Here is a 25,857-nt window from a genome sequence, read left to right on the forward strand (position 1 = left end):
TAGTTAGACATTGCATAAATGTATCTGTCCCATTGTGGCATCTAGGAGGGCACAGGCAAAGCCATTGAGGCCCTCTCCATTTTGAAGTACTCAATTTTCTTCTTCTACTACTTCTATGAGTTGGTAAACAAACTAAATGGGTCCATACTGCCACCTGGCATGTTGTTGGAACAGGTATAAAGCCAAGCTTGGCAATTTACTACCTCCTGCAGTTATGGAATGTTTCCTCATGAGTATAATTCATTGCCTGATCCCTCCTGGTGACCTGAAAGTGATAACTTCTTAACCCATAGGAAGTCCCACCTAGTTGACTACTTCAAAATGGAGAAAGTCCTCAATGGCGCTGCCCATGGTAAAATGGGCTTTTGAGTACGAGAGTCCTCTATCTCTAAGGTTGGTATTGTTTTATTGTTTTTATTTCACCTTAATTTAACAAGGTAGGCCACTTGAGAACAAGTTCACATTTTCAACTGTGACCTGGCCAAGATAGAGCAAAGCAGTGTGACACAAGCAACACAGAGTTACACATGGAATAAACGTCTTTGTCGGCCTACAGAGTGTGTGCGTTATGAACTGAACTCACTTCCTCTGTTTCTTCTCCAGGTCATGGTTGCGGCTCTGCTGGCCCTCCAGGTGTAGCTTGGTGTCCTGTAGCTCAGCCGTCAATCTCTGACACTTCTTCTTCAGCTGCTGGGCCGTACGCTGCACCTCCTCACTGTCTGCCTGGAGGTCACTTAGCTGGAGGAGGAGAGAGGGAGTGAGATAAAGAGAGAGATGTGTAACATTTAAAATATTTTTTTCAAAATAAGCAGAGGCATGAAAGAGGTCAAAGGTTCCGTTAGCTTCTGTCAAGCTGTCTGTCTGAGTGGCCGACCAGGTGAGACGCACAGAGAGAGAAAGAAAAGACTAGTTATTGCTTCACTGCTCCTTTTATGTCTCACTGAGTGAGCGCTCGGGGAGTGTAAAGCTTTATTTGATGTTTTATGAGAAAGCTCAGAGGAGGTGTCAAAAACAGAGCAAGGGGCTGAGAAAAAGACAGAGAGAAAAATAAACGGCAGACAGAGATAGACAAAGACAGTGACAGACAGACACTTGCCCAGCAATGAGGAAAGGAGAGAGAAAAGGAGAGGGAGAGACCCACCGAAAACACTAGTAAACTGCTTCTGGACAGAAGGAAGGATATGAGCTAGTTTAAAAAAAATGTGAGCTTGTGTGTGTGTAGCTAGATGAGGTAGGTGTAAATCCCAACATGCAAGTGTGTGTAAGCAATGCGAGATTGAGCTAGAAGTGTGTGTGTGTGTGTCCGACACTGCCTTACCCTCCTCTCCAGCTGCCGCTTGTTCTGCTGCTCCACCTCCAGCTTGTCATTAAACTCCTGCTGTAACCTCTTCTTGGTGAACTCTATCTCTCTGATGGCCCTGTCATACTTCAGTCTCCACTCCCCCTCTAACAAACACAACATGATATAGCACAGTTAGCAGACAGGTCATGCATGGACAGCACTACATTCAACATTCAATCACAGGAGGTTGGTGTCACCTTAATTGGGGAGGACAGGTTTGTGGTAATGGCTGGAGCAGAATTAGTGGAATGGTATCAAAACCATGGTTTCCATTCACTCCGTTCCAGCCTTTATTATGAGCTGTCCTCCCCTCAGCAGCCTCCATTGCATTCAATATGCCTTCAAATAGAACTAAGATGAAATTGATTAGCCAGTTTGAAAGGAAGTCTGTTTGACCATGGAAGGGATTTGCATTAGTCAGGAGGAAATGTATCAAGCTGTTTTGAAGCCATATTAAAGTCTGTACACTACTGTTATGGCCTGTACATATCTCTTACACAGGGTTGTCTATTCCACGTAAAATGTGGGGTGTTTAAACGTTCAAACAAAACACTGAGACAAAAATCTATTCTACAGTCAGAATGGCCAAATAAAGCCTGCATTTGCAGTCCAGCCGGAAGTCTGTTCGGCATGCGTCCAAATATCATTTGAGGACGCCTGCAGTCTTTTATAATCAATTTCTACAGCATGTCTTGCAAAACCTTTTGTATCCTCATTGATTTCAGGCAGCCGCTGCAGTCTACGGGGGTGGTCAGCTTGATACAACCAAATAACTGGGCAACTGAAAGGACTCAACCAGAAACAGCCTACTTTGATCCTGGTCTTGGGGTGTACCTTTGTGTACTGGTTTTCATGGTGCTAAATTGTCACCATAGCAACAGAGTGTGTGTGTGTGGTTTGGTTTTACTATCCTTGTGGGGACCGAGAAGTCCTCACATGGAAAGTACAACAAGGAAAACTCAAGACAAGTGGGGACATTTCAGGTTTAGGGTTAGGGAAAGTAAGGTTAGGTTTAGGGTTAGAATTAAGGTTAGGGTTAGGTTAAGGGTTATGTTTAGGGTTAGAATTAAGGTTAGGGTTAGGTTAAGGGTTATGTTTAGGGTTATGGAAAATCAGGTTTTGAATGGGAATAAATGTTTTGGTCCCCACAAGGATAGTAAAACAAACGTGTGTGTGTGGCTCTGACCTGTGTCGTCATCGTCCATCTCTCCATTGAGCTCAGAGGCTCTGAGGAGTCTGGTCTCCATCACCTCCATCTCCATAGATTCCATAGACTTCTTCATCGAGTCAAACTTAGTCTGGGGAGAGAATCACAGGCCATGCGTTAATACAGAAACACATTATATACCAAGTTAGAAATACTGACAGATAGACCTCACATTGCATTTGCACGTACACACACAAACACGCTCATTGCTCACACACACACACACACTTCCTCTAAACGACACAATCGCTCATTTCGAGAAGCGAGGTAATTTGTACCCAGCCCAGCCCATCAGCATGTGCTGTCTGAGCAGTCAGTGGAAAAATCTATGCCATCTAGTTGGAATACCCTGAAAAAAAAATCATGTCAAATGCCAAATAGAAAACTAAAAGGATGGGGAAGGCTGGGGAAGGCAGGGTCAACAATCTGATCACACCATTACGTTGCAGCCAACAGAACTGGCAAGGTCGTCATTGCAAATCAGAATCGGTTTTCCATTTACCGGTCTGGTTCAAATAATGAATGAAATAATTGTGTACATCCAACAACAGTTAAGGACGTCTCATTTCTCCAGTGTTAACAGTGTTAACCTGCAGGTCCTTCATGTCTTTCTCCAGTCTCAGTCTCTCTGAGGTCTCAGACTCCAGCAGCTGAGAGGCCGACTCTCCTGTGTTCCTCTCGTCTGCCAGCTCCGACGACAGCTCTGTGATCTGGCATATACACACAATTGCAATAAGCAAGAGGGTGAAAATAATGCGTTTATTACTACTATACATGCACCCTGTCTAATGCATACAGTGCAATACAGTTAAACTTCCTGACATAAAACATCCATCTGTTCATCCTTTATTTATACAGACAGATCCACTGGTACAATGTGTTATCTTATATTAGTCTGCAACACAGTTTGTGTGTGTGTGTGTGTGTGTGTGTGTACCCTGCTCTCCAGGCGGTCACTGTTGAATCTCAGCTCGTTCCTCTCCTTGTCCACCTTCTCCAGCCTCCCTTTCAGCTGCTGGATCTCCTCCTGGGAACAGATAGACAGAACGAGAGAGGGAGGGGGAGAGAGAAAATGTATTACAGTATTAGAGGGAGCTAAATCTGTATAGTCTCTATAAAGCAGGGGAAGGGAATCAAATGCTGGGGTGTAATCATTACAACAAAACAGTCGGAAAAACGTTCTGTTATGCAACAAAAACAAGCATTTCTATGGGACAGATTCAGGTAGGGGCATTCCTGTCTGATGAACCTGTCCAATAGAAAAAATATTTTTGGTTGCAAAAGTGAATATTTTGAAACTGAAGTAATGATTTCACCCCTGATCAACAGTAGATGGAGGGTGTGTACAGTTTGTGTACTCACGTCTTTGCCACGTATCTGCTCCTCTGTGAGCTGGACCTCTATAAGGGGGCGTACTGTGGTGAACACCTTCCACCAGGCCCAGCCCTTCACGCCCTTGTTCTTCTTGATGTTCTTCTGGATACAACGGATGGCCAGGTCCTGGATCTGAAACACGTGCCGAGGAGCAGAGGGACTTGTTTGTGTCTGGTGTTATGTCTGCCAACATGTAGGATTCTTCAAGTTTTTTTTAAATGGAAATATATATATCACAAATAGAGTGCATTCTGAAATTATTCAGACCCTTGAATTGTTCTGCATTTTGTTACGTTACAGCCTTATTCTAAAATTAATGAAATCGTTGTTTCCCCCTCCTCATTCTATAAACAATACCCCATGACAAAGCAAAAATAGGTTTTTTAGAAATTTTTGAAAATGTATTACAAATAAAAAACGGAAATATCACATTTACATAAACATTGAGTTTCTCCCATTCTTCCATGCAAATCTTCTCAAGCTCTGTCAGGTTGGATGGGGAGACTCGCTGCACAGGTATTTTCAGGTCTCTCCAGCGATGTTAGGTCGGGTTCAAGTCTGGGCTCTGGCTGGGTCACTCAAGGACATTCAGAGACTTGTCCCGAAGCCACTCCTGCAGTCTTGGCTGTGTCCTGGATCTTTCTCCTGTTGGAAGCTGAACCTTCACCCCAGTCTGAGGTCCTGAGCGCTCTGGAGCAGGTTTTCATCAAGGATCTCTTCGTACTTTGTTAAATAGAAAGGTGAGTGCCTTTCCAAATCATGTCCAATCAATTGAATTCACCACAGGTGGACTCCAATCAAGTGTAGAAACATCTCAAGGATGATCAATGGAAACAGGATGCACCTGAGCTCAATTTCGAGTCTCATAGAAAAGGCTCTAAATACTTATGTCAATTGTTTTTTTTCTGTTTTTTATTTTTTAATACATTTGCAAAAATGTCTACAAACTTGTTTTTTTGTTTTGTCTTTATGGGGTATTGTGTATTGATGAGGAAAATGTTTGATTGAATCAATTTTAGAATTAGGCTGTAACGTAACAAAATGTGGACAAAGGGAAGGGGTCTGAATACTTTCCGAATGCACTGTTTGTATGAAATGTATAACTTTTGATAAATAAAGAAAAGAAGAAATGGCATTGCTTAGTGTCATTATCAACTAGCACAATAACAGACACTGGCATCAAGTGTGACGATTTGGGCGAGCTAGAATCAAGTCAATCCAAAGTTCTTCTGGCTTCTCACGACTTTGAGACAAAGCTCTTCAGAGAAATGTAATCAAACATCGATACCACTTTGGCACCTTGTTAAAAAGGCATTAGAAGGAGCTACATGCTCCCGCTACATGGGCATCTCCAATAAACCACCCATTATCTCACAACCCAATTAGAAAAGCACAATGCAACTGCATCCACTGGGTTTGCCATGATGGAGAAGGCATGCAGGTTATGTCCTCTAAAGCTTGTTTGTCATGCTTAGACCTAAACAAGTCTAACAAATCATGTGTTGACTCAATAAGGGGGGGGGGGGGGGGGGGGTGTCAGTGTTGATCTCTCTGTTCCTCAGCCATACAGAGAGCTCATATACAACACCAGAGGGATTTAGAATAAGGTCTTGCAGCCTTTAGAAAGAAGATATGTCTGTGTCAAACAGATATTGACGGTCTTAGAGAAACACAGGGGCAGAATGTATTCATTTCTCTTTCTTTGTCTCGGTCTTCCTTTTTACTCTGCCTTCTGCCTCTCCTTTACAGAGTTCCCTTTGAGTGTCTGTGAAGCTACATGGCCTTTTCTGAGCACACAAGGCCATAGATGTAATGCATGCATGCACTGACACACACCTGTTCCCAGTCGGGGAAGAAGCTTTGTCTTAAAGGAACGATTTAATTAGACACACTCTGGGCCGACTGGCTGACGGAGGAATCCCCCATGCTCCTCCATCTTCACCCTGCTGTCACTCGTTCTATCCACATGAATGTCAAAGAGAGAGGAGGCTGTGGGCTTCAAACACTGTGCCGCATCCCTTCTATTCGTCTATTCCCCCATGGTGAAGCACCGTTTCAGAGAAGGAACACTCTCTCTATCACTTTCTCTCTTTTCTCCCTCAAAGCTCTTTGAAAAGAAATCCCTGTGAGGGTTTGGCTCAGGCTGAGAGGACTTCAAGGTGGGGGGAGCCCCCCGGAGCAATCAAATAGACAGAGAGAAACAAACTAATAGATTTTTGGGCAGTGGGGACGTCAGTGTTCAGACGAGGAAATCAACACTTTCACGGTCGTGTCTTGTGTCTCTGAGAAATATGGGCCAAAGGTTCAAATGTAACACCCTGCACTGCCTTGTAATCAAGTGTGAGTCTGCTTGTTTAGCTGTACATACAGAATATTTTCCTGTAAATATCAAACCAGCTTACCTTGCTACGACACAAGCCTCACAAATATTTACCACTACCACTCTCCTCAACATGCATTTTCCTCTAAAACATGCCTTGGCTTCTTAGCTAGAATTGTGCAAAGTATTCATTGTGTGTTTAAATAGATACTTAAATCATTGAGTTCAACTTAAATAAAACAACCTCAACTTCCTGTTAATCAGATCAAATGAAAACACATTGAACTAAACCTTACTGTAACTACCTTTCAGAACTGCTGGAGGGTAGTGTCCTGTACCTTTCAGAACTGCTGGAGGGTAGTGTCCTGTACTGTACCTTTCAGAACTGCTGGAGGGTAGTGTCCTGTACAGTACCTTTCAGAACTGCTGGAGGGTAGTGTCCTGTACTGCACCTTTCAGAACTGCTGGAGGGTAGTGTCCTGTACAGTACCTTTCAGAACTGCTGGAGGGTAGGGTCCTGTACTGTAACTTTCAGAACTGCTGGAGGGTAGTGTCCTGTACTGCACCTTTCAGAACTGCTGGAGGGTAGTGTCCTGTACTGTACCTTTCATAACTGCTGGAGGGTAGTGTCCTGTACAGTACCTTTCAGAACTGCTGGAGGGTATGTCCTGTACTGTACCTTTCATTACTGCTGGAGGGTAGTGTCCTGTACTGCACCTTTCAGAACTGCTGGAGGGTAGTGTCCTGTACTGTACCTTTCAGAACTGCTGGAGGGTAGTGTCCTGTCCAGTACCTTTCAGAACTGCTGGAGGGTAGTGTCCTGTACTGTACCTTTCAGAACTGCTGGAGGGTAGTGTCCTGTACTGTACCTTTCAGAACTGCTGGAGGGTAGTGTCCTGTATTGTACCTTTCAGAACTGCTGAAGGGTAGTGTCCTGTATTGTACCTTTCAGAACTGCTGGAGGATAGTGTCCTGTACAGTACCTTTCAGAACTGCTGGAGGATAGTGTCCTGTACAGTACCTTTCAGAACTGCTGGAGGATAGTGTCCTGTACTGCACATTTCAGAACTGCTGGAGGGTAGTGTCCTGTACTGCACCTTTCAGAACTGCTGGAGGGTAGTGTCCTGTACTGCACCTTTCAGAACTTCTGGAGGGTAGTGTCCTGTACTGCACCTTTCAGAACTTCTGGAGGGTAGTGTCCTGTACTGCACCTTTCAGAACTGCTGGAGGGTAGTGTCCTGTACTGCACCTTTCAGAACTGCTGGAGGATAGTGTCCTGTAGAGTACCTTTCATAACTGCTGGAGGATAGTGTCCTGTACAGTACCGTTCAGAACTGCTGGAGGATAGGGTCCTGTACCGCACCTTTCAGAACTGCTGGAGGGTAGTGTCCTGTACAGTACCTTTCAGAACTGCTGGAGGGTAGTGTCCTGTACTGCACCTTTCAGAACTGCTGGAGGGTAGTGTCCTGTACTGTACCTTTCAGAACTGCTGGAGGGTAGTGTCCTGTACAGTACCTTTCAGAACTGCTGGAGGGTAGGGTCCTGTACTGCACCTTTCAGAACTGCTGGAGGGTAGGGTCCTGTACTGCACCTTTCAGAACTGCTGGAGGGTAGTGTCCTGTACTGCACCTTTCAGAACTGCTGGAGGGTAGTGTCCTGTACTGTACCTTTCAGAACTGCTGGAGGGTAGTGTCCTGTACAGTACCTTTCAGAACTGCTGGAGGATAGTGTCCTGTACAGTACCTTTCAGAACTGCTGGAGGGTAGTGTCCTGTACTGTACCTTTCAGAACTGCTGGAGGGTAGTGTCCTGTACTGTACCTTTCAGAACTGCTGGAGGGTAGTGTCCTGTACTGTACCTTTCAGAACTGCTGGAGGGTAGTGTCCTGTACTGTACCTTTCAGAACTGCTGGAGGGTTGTGTCCTGTACTGTACCTTTCAGAACTGCTGGAGGGTAGTGTCCTGTACTGTACCTTTCAGAACTGCTCGAGGGTAGTGTCCTGTACAGCACCTTTCAGAACTGCTGGAGGGTAGGGTCCTGTACTGCACCTTTCAGAACTGCTGGAGGGTAGGGTCCTGTACTGTACACCGAAACACATTGTAATGCAGAACGTTGCCTCACAAAAGCCTTTGCAGTGGTGATATTGTTCCCTGTCTTCCCCTGGGCCTCTCAGTAGAAGTCTTCACGGATCCACCTGTACCCGAGACTCAATCCGGGACCCGAGCAGGTCCGGATCCAAAATTCGAAATAACGTAACGGGTGGGTCGGATTTGATATGATTGTCACGGGTCTCGGGTATGTGTATGTGTTTTAACTGACTTGTCCGGAACGGCCTGTACAGATCCACAGGTGACTGCTGCAGTAGAGAGATAGACATTTTTCATTTGCTGCTCTTGCTTTTCACGAGAGGAGTGAGGCGCGTGTAGCTTGTTGTTGGCCAATCATAAGTCATCAAAGCGGCAATAGGCTACAATCATAGAGCCTCCGTGTGTTGCAAAAGTTAGGAGATACAGTGCCTTGCGAAAGTATTCGGCCCCCTTGAACTTTGCGACCTTTTGCCACATTTCAGGCTTCAAACATAAAGATATAAAACTGTATTTTTTTGTGAAGAATCAACAACAAGTGGGACACAATCATGAAGTGGAACAACATTTATTGGATATTTCAAACGTTTTTAACAAATCAAAAACTGAAAAATTGGGCGTGCAAAATTATTCAGCCCCTTTACTTTCAGTGCAGCAAACTCTCTCCAGAAGTTCAGTGAGGATCTCTGAATGATCCAATGTTGACCTAAATGACTAATGATGATAAATACAATCCACCTGTGTGTAATCAAGTCTCCGTATAAATGCACCTGCACTGTGATAGTCTCAGAGGTACGTTAAAAGCGCAGAGAGCATCATGAAGAACAAGGAACACACCAGGCAGGTCCGAGATACTGTTGTGAAGAAGTTTAAAGCCGGATTTGGATACAAAAAGATTTCCCAAGCTTTAAACATCCCAAGGAGCACTGTGCAAGCGATAATATTGAAATGGAAGGAGTATCAGACCACTGCAAATCTACCAAGACCTGGCCGTCCCTCTAAACTTTCAGCTCATACAAGGAGAAGACTGATCAGAGATGCAGCCAAGAGGCCCATGATCACTCTGGATGAACTGCAGAGATCTACAGCTGAGGTGGGAGACTCTGTCCATAGGACAACAATCAGTCGTATATTGCACAAATCTGGCCTTTATGGAAAAGTGGCAAGAAGAAAGCCATTTCTTAAAGATATCCATAAAAAGTGTTGTTTAAAGTTTGCCACAAGCCACCTGGGAGACACACCAAACATGTGGAAGAAGGTGCTCTGGTCAGATGAAACCAAAATTTAACTTTTTGGCAACAATGCAAAACGTTATGTTTGGCGTAAAAGCAACACAGCTGAACACACCATCCCCACTGTCAAACATGGTGGTGGCAGCATCATGGTTTGGGCCTGCTTTTCTTCAGCAGGGACAGGGAAGATGGTTAAAATTGATGGGAAGATGGATGGAGCCAAATACAGGACCATTCTGGAAGAAAACCTGATGGAGTCTGCAAAAGACCTGAGACTGGGACGGAGATTTGTCTTCCAACAAGACAATAATCCAAAACATAAAGCAAAATCTACAATGGAATGGTTCAAAAATAAACATATCCAGGTGTTAGCATGGCCAAGTCAAAGTCCAGACCTGAATCCATTCGAGAATCTGTGGAAAGAACTGAAAACTGCTGTTCACAAATGCTCTCCATCCAACCTCACTGAGCTCGAGCTGTTTTGCAAGGAGGAATGGGAAAAAATTTCAGTCTCTCGATGTGCAAAACTGATAGAGACATACCCCAAGCGACTTACAGCTGTAATCGCAGCAAAAGGTGTCGCTACAAAGTATTAACTTAAGGGGGCTGAATAATTTTGCACGCCCAATTTTTCAGTTTTTGATTTGTTAAAAAAGTTTGAAATAGCCAATAAATGTCGTTCCACTTCATGATTGTGTCCCACTTGTTGTTGATTCTTCACAAGAAAATACAGTTTTATATCTTTATGTTTGAAGCCTGAAATGTGGCAAAAGGTCGCAAAGTTCAAGGGGGCCGAATACTTTCGCAAGGCACTGTATCTAATCAGTGGAAGATGTTTGATGATAAATAACCTAGCTATGGCAGCTAATAGTCTACTGTAGTGCGAGTCTGCTTGGTTGGTTGCTGTCTCTCATCCCTCCCTCCATCCCTCCCAGTACAGCCCCTCCCCCGCCTGCTTGAGCGGCTCCTCTTTCTCTCCCTCCTCTCGTGCTTTATCAGCTCTGGTTAATCAAGTAGCTTTGAAAAGTGTTTTTCTGCTGCTTCCCTCACTTGGATAGGGTCTGGATCCAACCAGGCCTATACGGAACGGTTCTAGTTGTCCACGGGTCTGTTCGGAACGGGTCTCTACATTTAAAAAATATATATTTATGCATATCGGGTCTGGGTGGGAAAGCCCCAAGTCCATTTCAGAACGGGTCCAACTTTTTGAACCCTTGAAGAACTACCTCCCAGCATTACACAACCCTCTCCAGTCCAGTCTGACCCTCAGCCAGTCACTGTGAGGAATGACAATCACTCTTAATGGAGTCGTTTACAACTAAACACTTCGGAAAACAAAGGAAAATATCAATATCCTGTTCCTAAATCAAAACAAACAATCAGGATAAACAACTTGTGTTACTTATAGAAAGAGGCAGCACTCAAATGAAACAGGCAAAGCAGTAAAGAGAAGCCCACTGTCCTTGAAAAGCAACTTAAAGACAGCAACCTTGAGCCCAGCTCAGCACCAAAGAACTACCAGAGATGGGGATGGCAGGGACTGGGAAGACAGCGGTCGAAGCCCAATCTGTCCAAACACACATGGACACACCAAGACTCACATGTAGGCTACTGCTACACAATTAATTCACCCAACCACTTTCTCACACCCTCTTGTACACAGACAAGCACCCCCACACACAAACACACACAGTACAGGACAACACACAGAGCTGAATAGATCCCCACCGGTGGTTCCAGTCATTCAGTGGAGGGTGTTATATCCCTGGTCGGCATGCTCACTCTGGTGTGGTGGGGCATATAGGGTGTGTGTGGGCTGTTTCCATCCGCCTAACACACACACACACACACACACACACAGCTCTGTCCCTGCCGTGTCTCTCTCCAATCCCTCATGACTGGACCAGGGATCATGACAGGCGTCTACAATAATAATCTCAGCCTGTAGAAAGACCAGCCTTCTAGTTTCCCCCACCACTGGTGTATAAATAAAGGTATTACTATTCAAATAGGTAAGGAGAGAGCCTGTACTATAGGCGTGTCAGTCCCTTTCTTTTTGACCCTCATCACCCCTACATAGATCAGAGGTCAGGTTAGAGTGAGAGACAGAGAGGAATGCTAAAATGGAGGGAGAGACTGAGAGGGCAGGGAATAAGGCGAGGTGTGTGTGTTCTGGTGCGGTAATCGATAAGGCTGTGATTGAGGGGACATGTGTGTATGTGTGTGTGTGTGTGTCCCAGAGGAGCAGGAGGAGCAGATGGAAGGCTATCTGCTGGGCCGGGGGCCAGCGGAGACAGGATGGATTTATGACACTGTGCTCTGATGAACTTCTGATTTAGTGAGCCGCTAAACCGCCCCACAGATGTGGGTGGCAGAGCTAGCAATGGAGCGAGAGCATGCCAATAATACGAGGCAGAGAGAGAGCGAGAGAAGAGGGTAGAGAGAGGGTAGAGAGAAAGGGTAGAGAGAGGGAGACTATCATTCTAAGGCTTCCATGGGAATATTCTCTTCCTCTCGGAAAGAAGCACACGTGTCTTCTCTTTGGTTTTCATGGCAACACATTGACTAACTTCACTATAACGGAAGATAAATTAGAACGTGTCGTAGGGGACAAATAACCATATGATCGAATGGGAAGCTTCAGTTCCTTTCAGAGTTTTCCCAAGACATTGTCTGAGGCGGCGAACAAAGAGAGCAGTAAAGCAACACTGACACAAGCACTTTCTGTACTGGCAAGGGATACACAGCTCTTCTTAGACCACGACAGGCATCGGCTTTGAAAGTGTAGGCATTAGGAACCAACAGTGCACTGTGTGACGTGGTCGAGGGGCACAAAACGGTCCGTTTTGCTGATCTAAGATCAGTTTAGCTCCTTTCGACATCTAATCTGACCTGGGCTTTGGGCTGGTAAGAACTGGGTTGAGAGGGCTCACTCACCTTCCTCTTCTTGAAAGCCTGTCTGGCCAGGTATCCTCTGCAGGAAGCCTGGAACATGGTGATGTTGCGTCTGGTCTGGACATCTCTCTGCTCCTCCAGTTTGGCCAGGGTCCCCGCTCTGAAGAACACCTGGTGAGAGACAGGGACATTTAGATACTGATTAATCATGACACGAAAGTGAATTGTATTGAAGTCAGACAGGGAGCATGTGTGTGTGCAAGGTTGCACAATACTATGGAATAGAAGTAATGTAAACATGAAACTGAATATTTTCAACTTTTTCATTTGGGGGCATTGAAGCATACAAACAAATAATTACAATCATTTGTTTTTCCATGATTCAGGGAGTTGGAATCCCCCTAAAGATCTTCAACCATACATCTGGGATTCAGGGATTGCATATCAACTACATCAAGTCCTGCGTTCACTTTGCATTTCAATGGCGTTTACTTTGGGGGCTTTAAATTTAGTTGGATTACCTGAAACGCTTTAGACTCATTTCCATTCTCTGATCTGCTCTGGGAGATTGGGTGGGGAGCTGCTGACGGACTTCTCTACAGTTTGTCAGGCCAGAGCTGAGAGCTCATCAAACTCTTTGAATGTTGCTGAATTGCATTAGCATGCTAATAGTGTTAGTGGAAGAGCTATGCTTAACTTCACAAAATCCTCATTAAAACTCCCTTGTGTTAACAACACATGCGGCTGCCACGGCTACAGTAAGGAAAATAACAAAGACAGGAAGTTTCTGGGGAAACTAAAACGACAGGTAGAGTTGTGGAGAAACTTCTCTTGGATTTAGCCGTCATCTTCAGTTAGTCAGAGGCACTGTGTTTCCTTCAACTCTAAAACAATTGAGATGGTTCGTCTGCAGAGGGTTTTGTTCAGATTTCACCAAGCGGCTCCTCAAGACGAGAGCTGTGGTGGTGTTATGCAGAAACTGCATCATGATGCATCAGGACTGATCTAACACAGTACTCCAGGGCCCTTAACAACCTATTATCCTCTATCATAGGCACAGGATGAGAGAAAACACTTTACCCAGCACAGACAATCAAAGTTCAGAGCCCGTGTGTACAGTCAAGCCAATAGCACATGCAGAGAGTGGGCTGGGCACGGTGAAACCACACAGCACTAACACACCCACACTTCTCTGCTGTAGGGCAACGACTCCGACTGGAGAGGTTGTCTATACCTCCAGAGAACATCGGATTGAGTTTGCTTACTCTATTGTCAGCAGTAGAGGATTTATCACACACTGTATGGGCATTCTGTCAAATGGATCCAAAATTACATGTTAACAAATCAACAGCTTACATTAATAATGCACACTTGTAACTGTTTCCCGGGTGCCGATGACGTGGATGATGATGAAGGCAGCCCCCCCCCCCCCCCTCCCATTCAGAGGAGTTGGGTTAAATGTGGAAGACACATTTCAGTTGAATGCATTCAGTTGTACAGCTGACTAGGTATCCCCCTTGTCTTTGCCTATTCCTATGCAGTAGACTGAGTAGAACACACAGACACATCACAACGAGGAGCTGAGAGAACACTCTCCAGCTTGTAACGTTCTCGCCCACCCGCTAGTGATGCAACCACTGTGCAACGCCAATGGGATGTGTGATGTGTAACAGTAAAAGGCCCAGTCACACAGGCCTTCCCCCCTAGCGGGATGAGCTTCTGCCTAGCAATGACAGTCAGGGTGGACGAAGGAACATATTGGACCTCGTGGTCTCTGAAGGTCGTGGGCCGTTCCAGTGGCTCAGTTGGGGCTTGGTGTTTTTCTTAGCATGATGAGAGATGGAAAGGCACACACACACACTTCCCAAAACATACTTTTCCTACTGTTTACTTCAGAACAAAACTTCCATAAACCTACTTGTCCTACTGTCTACTTCAGAACAAAACTTCCATAAACCTACTTGTCCTACTGTCTACTTCAGAACAAAACTTCCATAAACCTACTTGTCCTACTGTTTACTTCAGAACAAAACTTCCATAAACCTACTTGTCCTACTGTCTACTTCAGAACAAAACTTCCATAAACCTACTTTTCCTACTGTTTACTTCAGAACAAAACTTCCATAAACCTACTTTTCCTACTGTTTACTTCAGAACAAAACTTCCATAAACCTACTTGTCCTACTGTCTACTTCAGAACAAAACTTCCATAAACCTACTTGTCCTACTGTTTACTTCAGAACAAAACTTCCATAAACCTACTTGTCCTACTGTTTACTTCAGAACAAAACTTCCATAAACCTACTTGTCCTACTGTCTACTTCAGAACAAAACTTCCATAAACCTACTTGTCCTACTGTCTACTTCAGAACAAAACTTCCATAAACCTACTTGTCCTACTGTCTACTTCAGAACAAAACTTCCATAAACCTACTTGTCCTACTGTTTACTTCAGAACAAAACTTCCATAAACCTACTTTTCCTACTGTCTACTTCAGAACAAAACTTCCCACTGTCCTCTATTCCATGGACATTCTGAAAAAGCCTCCTCTGCTAATTAGCCATTCATCAGCCCGTCCTTTCCTTTGGATTTTCTATTTTGCATCTGAAAGGTTTGAATCTCACTGTGCTGATTGGTGTTTGTGGAGGGTTATCGGCACGCCACGGCAAAGCGCCACAAACAAAGAGAGCAGTCGCCTGCCAAAATCAATGGCTACAGGGAGCAACAGAAGGGACAACAACAAAGAGTAAGCCAGACATATTTTTTTCTGAAGAAGCAGAAGAACTGTGGAGCAACCTTCCCTGGCCCAACTGAAAGTCAAGCCTGATCAGTGTGTGTGTGTGTGTGTGTGGGGGGGGACGGTTGCCAACCGCCAACTAAAAGACAAAGGCTGCCAGCCCAGGGACCCAGCGGCTTCTAGGAACCAGTGCCACAGCGACAGACCTATGATTCCAAAGAGAAGGGCATGCTGGGTAAACAGCTGTCCCTCCCAGGCAGAGACAGAACACCAAGGGCCTGATTTAGACTGTACCAAGCCTTCACACCTATTGTCATAGTGTCACCTGTAGTCATAACACTTTTACAAAGCATGTCTGTCTGTCTGTCGGTCGGTCGGTCGGTCGGTCGGTCGGTGTATGTGTTACTTACCCTGCTCAGGCCCATGTGGTAACTGCTGTTCTCCAAGTCCAGAGACTCCAACAGCTCCTCCACAGCCTGAAACAAACCGATAAAACGGACAGACAGATCAATGAAGAGATCAACAGAAATGGACAAACAGGCAGACAGTGCTCCCTCCCGTAAAGTCACCATCCTTCTGTCTTCGCCCCAAAGGACTGCACACAGCACCATAGCAACAGGCACACTCCCCTAACATCAGCCTATCCACCAGGAGACTGCAGACCAAAACAACTCAGCTACGGCACCAAGCTAGCTATCTGTAACCTCCAATTCAGTCTAAATATGGACTGTATCTAAAGCGGTCTCAGGAGAGGTGGAGGAGGAGGAGGGTCTTTAAAGTTCGACTACAAAGTGAAGTTGGAAGATAGCTGAAGCCTCAAGGATGGGATGGGAGTTAACTTGAACAGAATCAGCTGTTTTAAAGTAACTGTCCAGTGTTTCCAGATTTCTATGAAATATGACCTGTGATTAATTACAATATGAGTGAAGTAGTAGTTCCTTCCAAAATGTTTTAATTAAATATGTTAAAAAGCAGCTTTTCTGTGTTGGAATGGTGTGGGCGTACCCCAAAAACAGAATGTTGTGGGTGTATGTCGGTCATTAACAGTATTCACACGAGTAGCCCACTGATTGGTCAGCTCAGCCTCCTCAGGAGGATGACATCATCCTAGCTGAGGAAAGAGAAAGCTTTATATTTTGAAAGTCTCTATGAGGTGGGGTTTTTTCTCTCTTTTTTCTCTCCAATTTATGCTTTGGCCACAAATCCGAGTATAGGATGAGTCAACCACATTATTTGAGTATGAGCTAACATAATAAGAACATTTAAAAGTGGATAGTGGACAGTTACTTAAAGGACTGTTGGCAGAGGATCTCCTCAGGATTACTGGATCTGGGAGGTAAACAGGCTCAGTGGAGAGGATAAAGCCACTTCAGCCACAGCAACACAGTAACACAGTAACACAGCAACACAGTAACACAGTAACACAGCAACACAGTAACATAGTAACACAGAAACACAGTAACACAGCAACAAAGCAACACAGCAACACAGTAACACAGCAACACAGTAACATAGTAACACAGCAACACGGTAACACGGCAACACGGCAACACGGCAACACGGTAACACGGTAACACGGCAACACGGTAACACGGTAACACGGCAATACGGCAACACAGTAACACAGTAACACAGTAACACAGCAACACAGCAACACAGTAACACAGCAACACAGCAACACGGCAACACGGTAACACGGTAACACGGTAACACGGCAACACGGTAACACGGTAACACGGTAACACGGTAACACGGTAACACGGTAACATGGTAACACGGTAACACGGTAACACAGCAACACAGCAACACAGCAACACAGTAACACAGCAACACAGTAACACAGCAACACAGTAACACAGTAACACAGCAACACAGTAACACAGCAACACAGCAACACAGCAACACAGTAACACAGTAACACAGTAACATAGTAACACAGTAACACAGTAACACAGCAACACAGCAACACAGTAACACAGCAACACAGTAACATAGTAACACAGCAACACAGTAACACAGTAACACAGTAACACAGTAACACAGTAACACAGCCCAAGCTAAGATGAAGAGACAGACAGGTTTCTAGCTCTGAGAGAGAGGGCTCTGTTTGAGTTCTCTCTGGGAAATAAAAATACATTTCCTAAGATGCTGACGCAGGGGGGAAACCTCTTACTCCCTCTTGCTTTCTTTCTCTCTCCTCCCTCTCTCTCAGTCTGTCTATATCTAGAGAATTAAGTACCTTTTTGTCCATTCATTATATCTGAGCAGGCTATTCTTCCTAAGCATGTCTCCAAAGAGTCTGGTTTCCTCTTTAACTCTTCTATAGCTCACTGTATGTTTTAGCTGTGACAGAGAGGACCTCTTTAACAGCTCTACTTCAAAAACACAACCTTCTTACACAACAATGAAAATAACATTTCAGCCAAGAGAATGTCTATACCATTTCTTCATTTCCAGCTGAAAATTTCTACATCTGAAAATATGTTTACTGGATTCAGAAGTTTTAACCACACATCTGAGTAGGTAGGGTATGCTAATAGCTATAGGTACTGAAGACAGAAAGAGAGGAGGAAGAGATGGAAGGGGAGGACAGAGAGGAGGCACGTAATTAATCAGCACACCAGCCGCATGCTGCCAGCCAACCTAATCATAATTAATTACACACAAGAGAAGATCTAGAAGGGGGAAGGGAAGGAGAGAGAGAAAAGAGGGAGGCTTTTATATTATCATTCGTGCAGGGAACGCCTCGACACTCACCCTCTTCTCGTCTGTGACCATGTAGTTGCGTCCGTGCTTTTTGGTCAGGTGGGGCACCAGCACGTCAAAGCGCCGTCTGAACTCGGAGAACACCATGTGATCAGGGTATCCTTTATGGAAAAGGCAGAACAAGGTCAACATTTATCGAATCATTTTTATTTCTCATACAGTTCAGAATTAAGGGGGAAAATGTCCCTCTCCCATGACTTAGCTGGACTTGAGTGGTGTCTTACCTTGTCTGTAGATGCGCAAGGCGTCGATAAGCTTAGATCCACGGAGTTGAGCCCTCAGGAGGCCCACATCCAGCTGCATGAGGCCTGAGTCGCAGCTCTCTCCATGGGTCACGCGCGGCTCCATGCCAACTCCCACTGCGTCTGCCTTGGGCAGCAGGCAGTGGACAAAGTGAACCCTGGACCTGCGCACCGTGTCCAGCAGAGCATCCTGGGGAGACGGAGGGCAGGGAGTTAACGCATTAACACACACACACACACACACACACACACACACACACACACACACACACACACACACACACACACAAAGGCAAATACTTAATTCTGTACACATTTGTACATACATGTTAATATAGTTTTATTTGAATAACACAATTGTCATACAAAGTTCTTAAGAGCAACTTGGGCCTAAACCCTCTCAAAGAGGAAGCAGAGGTAGGCCTTGGGTAGGGAGAAACCACCCCACTCACCACTTGCAGTTTGATCTGGATACAGAGGCTCTTCTTCTTGACAGCGGCCATGCCAGTGGTGAAGGTCTTCCTCATGCTAGTGGCTCTGCGGAGGGCCAGCTGAGATCCCCCCTCCAGCCCTGCGATGGAGCCAGACAGCACTGTGGGCCCTCCACTACGACTAGAGAACAGACTGCTGATGTTCTTCCTGTGTGTGAGTGAGTGAGTGAGTGAGTGAGTGAGTGAGTGAGAGAGAGCAAGAGAGACAAAGAGGTAAGTATATTTTCTTTGTAAAGTGCTACTATGGAGAACAATCAATCAGTGAATTAAATGTGTACTTCTGTGAGTCCTGCAGCAGAGTGGCAGCGTTCTGGGAGGCGGGGTTCTGCTTGGCGTGGTTCAGCCAACCCTGAGCATCGTACTCCACCCAGTCTGTCCCGTGGCTGTGGCCCAACAGGAAGTGATGCGGCTTGTCACTTTTCAGGAGCAGGGCGTGTCCCTTGTTGTCCCCCTGGTCAGGGCCATAGTAGCTGAAGAGTCTCTCCAGCAGAGTGTCCTCAGAGCCCCCTGGCTGCAAAGCCTCCTCCTCCATCAGCCACAGCAGACCTCGAGCCTCATCTGTCCTCGCCAGGGTGCGCACCTGGGACCATCACAAGAACACACACAGGTTAGAGAGGTGGGGATCTATCACTTGAGTCTAACACAAACACAAGTGAATCAGCTGTGCAGAAAGCTTTGGTCCACAGCTCAGTCCAACACGCAGGTGCAGCTTTCACAAGCACCTCAGACACACAAATTAGGCCACAACAGAGACACTCACCCAGCTCCACTCCACCAGTCATCCACAGCTCCTCTCATCCATCCAATCACGACACTCCATACACAGCAACACTCTCCAAAACAAATAAAGCAACCTAGTCTCCTCTTTTTAAACTCATGGTTTAAATGTCCCAACACGGCCTTTATCCCTGGCCCAGTGTTGCCATAACATTACACCTGCTTAGCTGTGACACTTGTAGAAACGTCTCATTATGCACCAGCACAGTGTTCAAACAACCTGATATGATTCAACATCTCTGAACAAAACAAGTCATTTTGTAAAGGCAATCCTAACGTTTCGGTAAATAAGAAGTTATAAGAGAGATGAGTCTTTCCTCATTCTAGAGCTGCTATTAAAATCCACTCCTGGGCAGTGGAGCATTTAGAAACGTTGCTCTCTGACAGTCCACTTTGATAATGAATGGTGTTATTAATGTGAGAGTGTAGACTCTGTGGATGGAGGGAGGTGCAGGCAGGGTATCTTCACCACCACAACCTACTGAAGCTAAAGCCTTTTCAATTATTTGCCAATTGAATTATTTAACTGCTAGAAGCAGTGCAGATCTGTTTCACTGAGTTGGTTTCTCTAGTAGCAGTCAACTAATTAATTGCCAAGTCAGGTAAATCTCACATCCTTTTCAGAGAGACATGAGAAATAAGAACCTCTCTTATTCAGAACAATCCTATTCCCTTACAGTATTTGACACTGTAGGCTGGAGGTGGATGACCTGTGGATATTACTTGGATTCTAATGCAGCATTTTGTCAGGCTCTCCTCATCTAGGTCTAAAGCTCTGTTGATCTTTTCATGATGTGTTTTTCTCAGAGTGTGAGCTGGTTTCCAATAAGTATGGCGCTGGTTCAATAGCGTTTGTTTGTAGCCGTGTTTGGTCATGCATGCCCTTGTGCACTCCTTCACATACAAACACAAACCGCACACACACGCAAACCGCACACCCACACACACACACATGCAAACCGCACACCCACACACATGCAAACCGCACACCCACACACACACATGCAAACCGCACACCCACACACATGCAAACGGCACACCCACACATGCAAACCGCACACCCACACACACATGCAAACCGCATACCCACACATGCAAACCGCACACCCACACACCCACACGCAAACCGCACACCCACACATGCAAACCGCACACCCACACACACATGCAAACCGCACACCCACACACACACATGCAAACCGCACACCCACACACATGCAAACGGCACACCCACACATGCAAACCGCACACTCAAACACACAAACAAACAAAGTTATTTACTTTCGTCTCAACTTTTCAATCAATTCCTGTATGACCCCCATCCTCATTCACTTTTGATCTAATTCTTGTTAATGTCACTTTGGCATTTCTGTTAAGAGCGCGTGCCATGCAGTCGTCTCATAAATAAACTCAATTGGATAGCTTTGCTCTGAGAAGCCAACGCTGACTGAAAAAGGCCCAACTCATCAAGGGGGAAAGGAATCAAACTTGACTGCAATTAATATCTTTGATGTGGGATGAACCCCCCCCCCACCCCCCCAAAAAAGCCAAGTGAATTGGATGGAGTTAATAAGCCTGACATGGATCACACAGTCATTTGTCTGAGTCTAAAAGTTGATGATTCTATTTGAATTAGGGGAGCACTATCATTGGCAAAGAAGAGAGAGAGGAAGGACTGTGTTGAACCCCACTTGACGCTCACAACAATGATGAAATCCAAGCTAAAGTCTACTCCTGATACTGTACATGCAAAAGAGGCACAGAGAGATTCTCCTTACCAGCGCTTGGGTTGATGCTTGGTCTATAGCTGCTACCGACATTGAGGTACTGGACCCTATTTCATCTAATGCAAGCTCTATGTTTTCCTAGATGGGAACAGAGGGGTTTGGTTAGGTGTGATTGGAGTCAGTGATTTTTAGAGATCCTCTTATGTAAGAGTCTATAGGCAATGACATTACAACTAAAAATGCTCAATCTGACGTTCTATGTTATTTTCATACTAAAACAATACAGGTATGTTAATGACGATTATGATTTTATAATTCAGGGAAGTTTAAAAATACCAAATCATTGGTATCCTGTTAGTAAGAATACTTCTACTATGTAATGGTGAAGGTATTTGTCAGTGCTGTACATCTCTGTATATCTCTGCACCTCCTTATATCTTTCCAGCTCCTGTACAAAGGTGCGTTCGTGGAACAGGGTCTGCAGGCGCTCCTGGGCGTAGTTGTGGCACAGCTCCTCGAAGGTGGCACCGCGCTGGCGCTTGGCCATGCGAGGGTTCTGGAAACCCGGTGTGTCCACGATGAGCAGAGAGCACAGAGAGTGCTGACTGGACTTCAGAGCTCTGACACAATGGGTCAGAACACACAGAGAGAGAGACAGAGAGAGAACGAGAGAGAAAGAAAGACAGAGAGAGAGAGAGCAAGAGACAGAGAGAGAGAGAGAGAGAGAGAGAGAGAGAGAGAGAGAGAGAGAGAGAGAGAGAGAGAGAGAGTGAAGAACACACACCATTGTAAATACAACCCATATTTATGCTTATTTATTTTATCTTGTGTCCTTTAACCATTTGTACATTGTTAAAACACTGTATATATATATAATATGACATTTGTAATGTCTTTACTGTTTTGAAACCTCTGTATGTGTAATGTTTACTGTTAATTTTTGTTGTTTTTCACTTTATATATTCACTTTGTATGTTGTCTACCTCACTTGCTTTGGCAATGTTAACACATGTTTCCCATGCCAATAAAGCTCTTGAATTGAATTGAATTGAATTGAATTGAATTGAGAGAGAGAGAGAGAGAGAAAACGAAAGAGAAAGAAAGACAGAGAGAGACAGAGAGAGACAGAGAGAGAGACAGAGACAGAACGAGAGAGAAAGAAAGACAGAGAGAGAGAGAGAGAGAGCAAGATACAGAGAGAGAGAGAAGGAAGGAGAGAAAGAGAACAAGACAGAAAGAGAACAAGACAGAAAGAGAGAGACAGCAAGAGACACAGAGAGAGAGACAGACAGACAGACAGACAGACAGACAGACAGACAGACAGACAGAGAGAGAGAGAGAGAGAGCAAGAGAGAGAAAGAAAGACAGAGAGAGCAAGAGAGAGCAAGAGAGAGAGAGAGAGAGAGAGAGAGAGAGAGCAAGAGAGAGAAAAAAAACAGAGAGAGAGGAAAAGGGAGAGAAAGACGAAGAAAAAGGATGGGAATCAGAGCCATTCAAAGAGAGCAATACTGTAAATAAATGATGGTAAAGTAAGAAATATAAGAAAGAGGACAAAAGAGAGATGAGCTGACACACCTGTTAACGAGGGAGATAACGAGGGTGAAGAGCTCTGAGTACAGGCCTGAAGCCATGGCCTCCAGACATTCTAGGGCTGTGATCTTAGAGACTGATGGAGAGGGAGGTGTAGTGAGAGAGAGAGAGAGAGGGGGGAGGGAGGTGTATAGAGAGAGAGAGAGAGAGAGAGAGAGAGAGAGAGAGAGAGAGAGAGAGAGAGAGAGAGAGAGAGAGAGAGAGAGAGAGAGAGAGGGGGAGAGAGTGTGTGTGAGAGAGAGAGAGAGAGAGAGAGAGAGACAAATATGTGTTTATTTATTTTCCCTTTTGTACTTTCATTATTTGCACATTGTTACAACACTGTATATAGACATAATATGACATTTGAAATGTCTCTATTCCTTTGGAACTTTTGTGAGTGTAATGTTTACTGTTCATTATTTTTATTTTTTCCCCCCATGCCAATAAAGCCCCTTGAATTGAATTGAGAGAGAGAGAGACAGGGGAGAAAAGGAGTTGTGAGTTAAAAAGCACACGCATAGCCTTTAGTATGTTATTCTACTCTATTTATTTCATTCAACTTCATATTGGAGACTGGTGGTCTCTGAAGGTCCCTTACCTGAGCTGTCTCCTGCCCCGGCCTCGTCGGGCCCCCCGCGGAAGGAGGTGGACCTCTGCAGGGCACCCTTGACCTGGTGCTTGAAGATGGACGAGGAGAGCTCCTCCAGGGTGCAGCCCAGCAGGTAGGCAGCCTTCTGGGCCCACTCATGACGGGCAAACTGCTTACGGCCAGCTGGGGACCAGGGACAGCATACACAAGTCAGAACCCCTAATCACTGGCTATTAGAATTAACTCAATGATCTCGTCCATACTGTAGCTCAATGCTAAACACATTGCTTTGTGGCTAAGTTGGTTGGAGCATAGTGTTTTTCTATCCCAATAAAGCTATATTAATAAACGCTAACAAAAAACTCCATCTTTTGAGCTTTGAGGCCTCCTCTACCTAGACTGGAATAACCACCTTGGCTCAAAGAGCAGGATTGAACTGAACAATCCGAAACTAGACTGCAAAGCACTGTTAGCTGGTTTTACAACAACTCTCCGTCATCCCATGTTACTGGCTCCAAGTGGCTGATCACCCCCACTGTTTTCTGGAGAGCTTTCAAAGCTACAGAGACACAGCGACTCAGGCAATATGGTCGCCTCTAACCTCTCATCAAACAACACTCTGCCACAGAGTCCAAGAAAAGCATTCTAGACCAGAGAGACAGTTAGAACATAGAGGATCAAAACAATGTTCTGACACAAACAACCAGAAAGTAAGTTCCCCTGTGGGTTGGGGAGGGGGGGGGGGGGGGATCCAACAGGTTCAAATGAACAAGCTTTGCTTTTGGTTCGGGTCTGAATAATAATAACAGTGCTGTGGAATTGGAAGTAGGCGACATGGAGAGACATCAGACAGAGAGCTTTAAGGGACAACAAAGTTCTGATTCATGAGGCAAAGGAAGAGAGAGAGAGAGAGAGAGAGAGAGAGAGAGAGAGAGAGAGAGAGAGAGAGAGAGAGAGAGAGGGAGAGCGAGCGAGCAAGCGAGGGAGAGCGAGAGAGACAGAGACAGAGACAGAGAGTGAGCGAGCGAGAGCGAGCGAGCGAGCGAGGGAGCGAGGGAGAGCGAGCGAGGGAGAGCGAGAGCGAGGGAGAACGAGAGCGAGGGAGAACGAGAGCGAGGGAGAACGAGAGCGAGGGAGAGCGAGAGAGAGGGAGAGCGAGAGAGAGGGAGAGCGAGAGAGAGGGAGAGCGAGAGAGAGCGAGAAAGAGGGAGAGCGAGGGAGAGCGAGCGAGGGAGAGCGAGCGAGGGAGAGCGAGCGAGGGAGAGCGAGAGTGAGGGAGAGCGAGAAAAAGAAAGAAAACAATAAAAATGATTGACAGAACGTCTGGATAGAATGATAAAGACATTAAGAAAGACGACATATCAACAAGACTAAGTTCAAATGAAAGAAGAGATTGGTGTTAATGTTGTTTGTTCCATTACCTTCGTCAGCCTCTACATGTAAAGGGCACAGCATGCAAACATGCAAGTAGAGAGAGGGGGTTAGAAACAGTTCATGTATTAACAATTTACATTTATCCCTGGAGAACAGACATGTTATCATACACTGAGTCACAAAACATTAAGGACAGCTGCTCTTTCTATGAAATAGACTGACCAGGTGAAAGCTATGATCCCTTATTGATGTCACTTGTGAAATCCACTTCAATCAGTGTAGATGAAGGGGAGGAGAGAGATAAAAGAAGGATTTTTAAGCCTTGAGACAATTGAGACATGGATTGTGTATGTGTCCCATTCAGAGGGTGAATGGGCAAGACAAAATATTTAAGTGCCTTTGAACGGGGTTTGGTAGTAGGTGCCAGACACACTGGTTTGTGTCAAGAACTGCAACGCTGCTGGGTGTTTACGCTCAACAGTTTCCCGTGTGTATCAAGAATGGTCTATCACCCAAAGGGCACCTTGTGGAGACCATGCCCCAACGAATTGAGGCTGTTCTAAGGGCAAAAGGGGAGGGTGCAACTCAATATTAGGAAGGTGTCCTTAATGATTTGTGCACTAAGTGCATATTATAGAACTAACACCATCCATGCTCTGAGGTGCAGGCAGGAGAACAGTGTGAGTGAAGATACCATGGGCATGCTCAGAGGAGGAGATACCTTCTCTGGTCCTGGAGAGCTGCAGTTTGTTAAAACCCAGGTCTAACACACATACATCTACTAATCATGATCTTCAAATTAGACCGTGACTAGTTTTCTCAGGTGTTGGAACACAATCCTGCAGTCCTAAATACACTGGCGATGGCCCCTGTGGTCAAGAGACAATTGTGCTAAGGGACCAAGGAACACAGGGAGGATGGTTATAATCACCTCGGTAGAGAGAAACGTTTCTTTCAAACCCTTCACCCTTTTAACAGGTATGGAAAAGAGGGCATTATAGCATGAAGTGAAGTGTCAAATAGATGGGTGGAGGCTAATTCTTTAGTTCCCACAGCGTTGATCAGACAACAACATCATGCCATGGAGAGAAGCATGTACACACTGCCCTCTGCTGGTAGGAACAACCC

General features: G+C 45.3%; 1 protein-coding gene across 21 annotated transcripts in view; it reads right to left on the reverse strand.

The window, feature by feature from the left end:
* Positions 1-25,857, reverse strand: part of LOC110503378 (unconventional myosin-XVIIIa) — a 176,458-nt gene that overhangs the window by 59,670 nt on the left and 90,931 nt on the right. For all 21 annotated transcript variants that reach the window (XM_090218784.1, XM_090218777.1, XM_090218783.1 and 18 more), the window contains 16 exons: positions 23,365-23,538; positions 22,770-22,860; positions 21,622-21,814; positions 21,246-21,332; positions 18,969-19,270; positions 18,652-18,838; positions 18,182-18,389; positions 17,949-18,058; positions 15,602-15,667; positions 12,496-12,624; positions 3,912-4,055; positions 3,487-3,576; positions 3,140-3,259; positions 2,529-2,640; positions 1,319-1,446; positions 584-738 (listed from right to left, as the gene is read on the reverse strand). In XM_090218784.1, the coding sequence (XP_090074910.1) occupies positions 584-738; positions 1,319-1,446; positions 2,529-2,640; positions 3,140-3,259; positions 3,487-3,576; positions 3,912-4,055; positions 12,496-12,624; positions 15,602-15,667; positions 17,949-18,058; positions 18,182-18,389; positions 18,652-18,838; positions 18,969-19,270; positions 21,246-21,332; positions 21,622-21,814; positions 22,770-22,860; positions 23,365-23,538 (2,296 nt within the window). The remainder of the gene's footprint in view (positions 1-583; positions 739-1,318; positions 1,447-2,528; positions 2,641-3,139; positions 3,260-3,486; positions 3,577-3,911; positions 4,056-12,495; positions 12,625-15,601; positions 15,668-17,948; positions 18,059-18,181; positions 18,390-18,651; positions 18,839-18,968; positions 19,271-21,245; positions 21,333-21,621; positions 21,815-22,769; positions 22,861-23,364; positions 23,539-25,857) is intronic.

This window comes from Oncorhynchus mykiss, chromosome 24, assembly GCF_057628025.1.
Source record: "Oncorhynchus mykiss isolate SJ-2025 chromosome 24, ASM5762802v1, whole genome shotgun sequence".
In the NCBI taxonomy this organism is placed as follows: domain Eukaryota; kingdom Metazoa; phylum Chordata; class Actinopteri; order Salmoniformes; family Salmonidae; genus Oncorhynchus; species Oncorhynchus mykiss.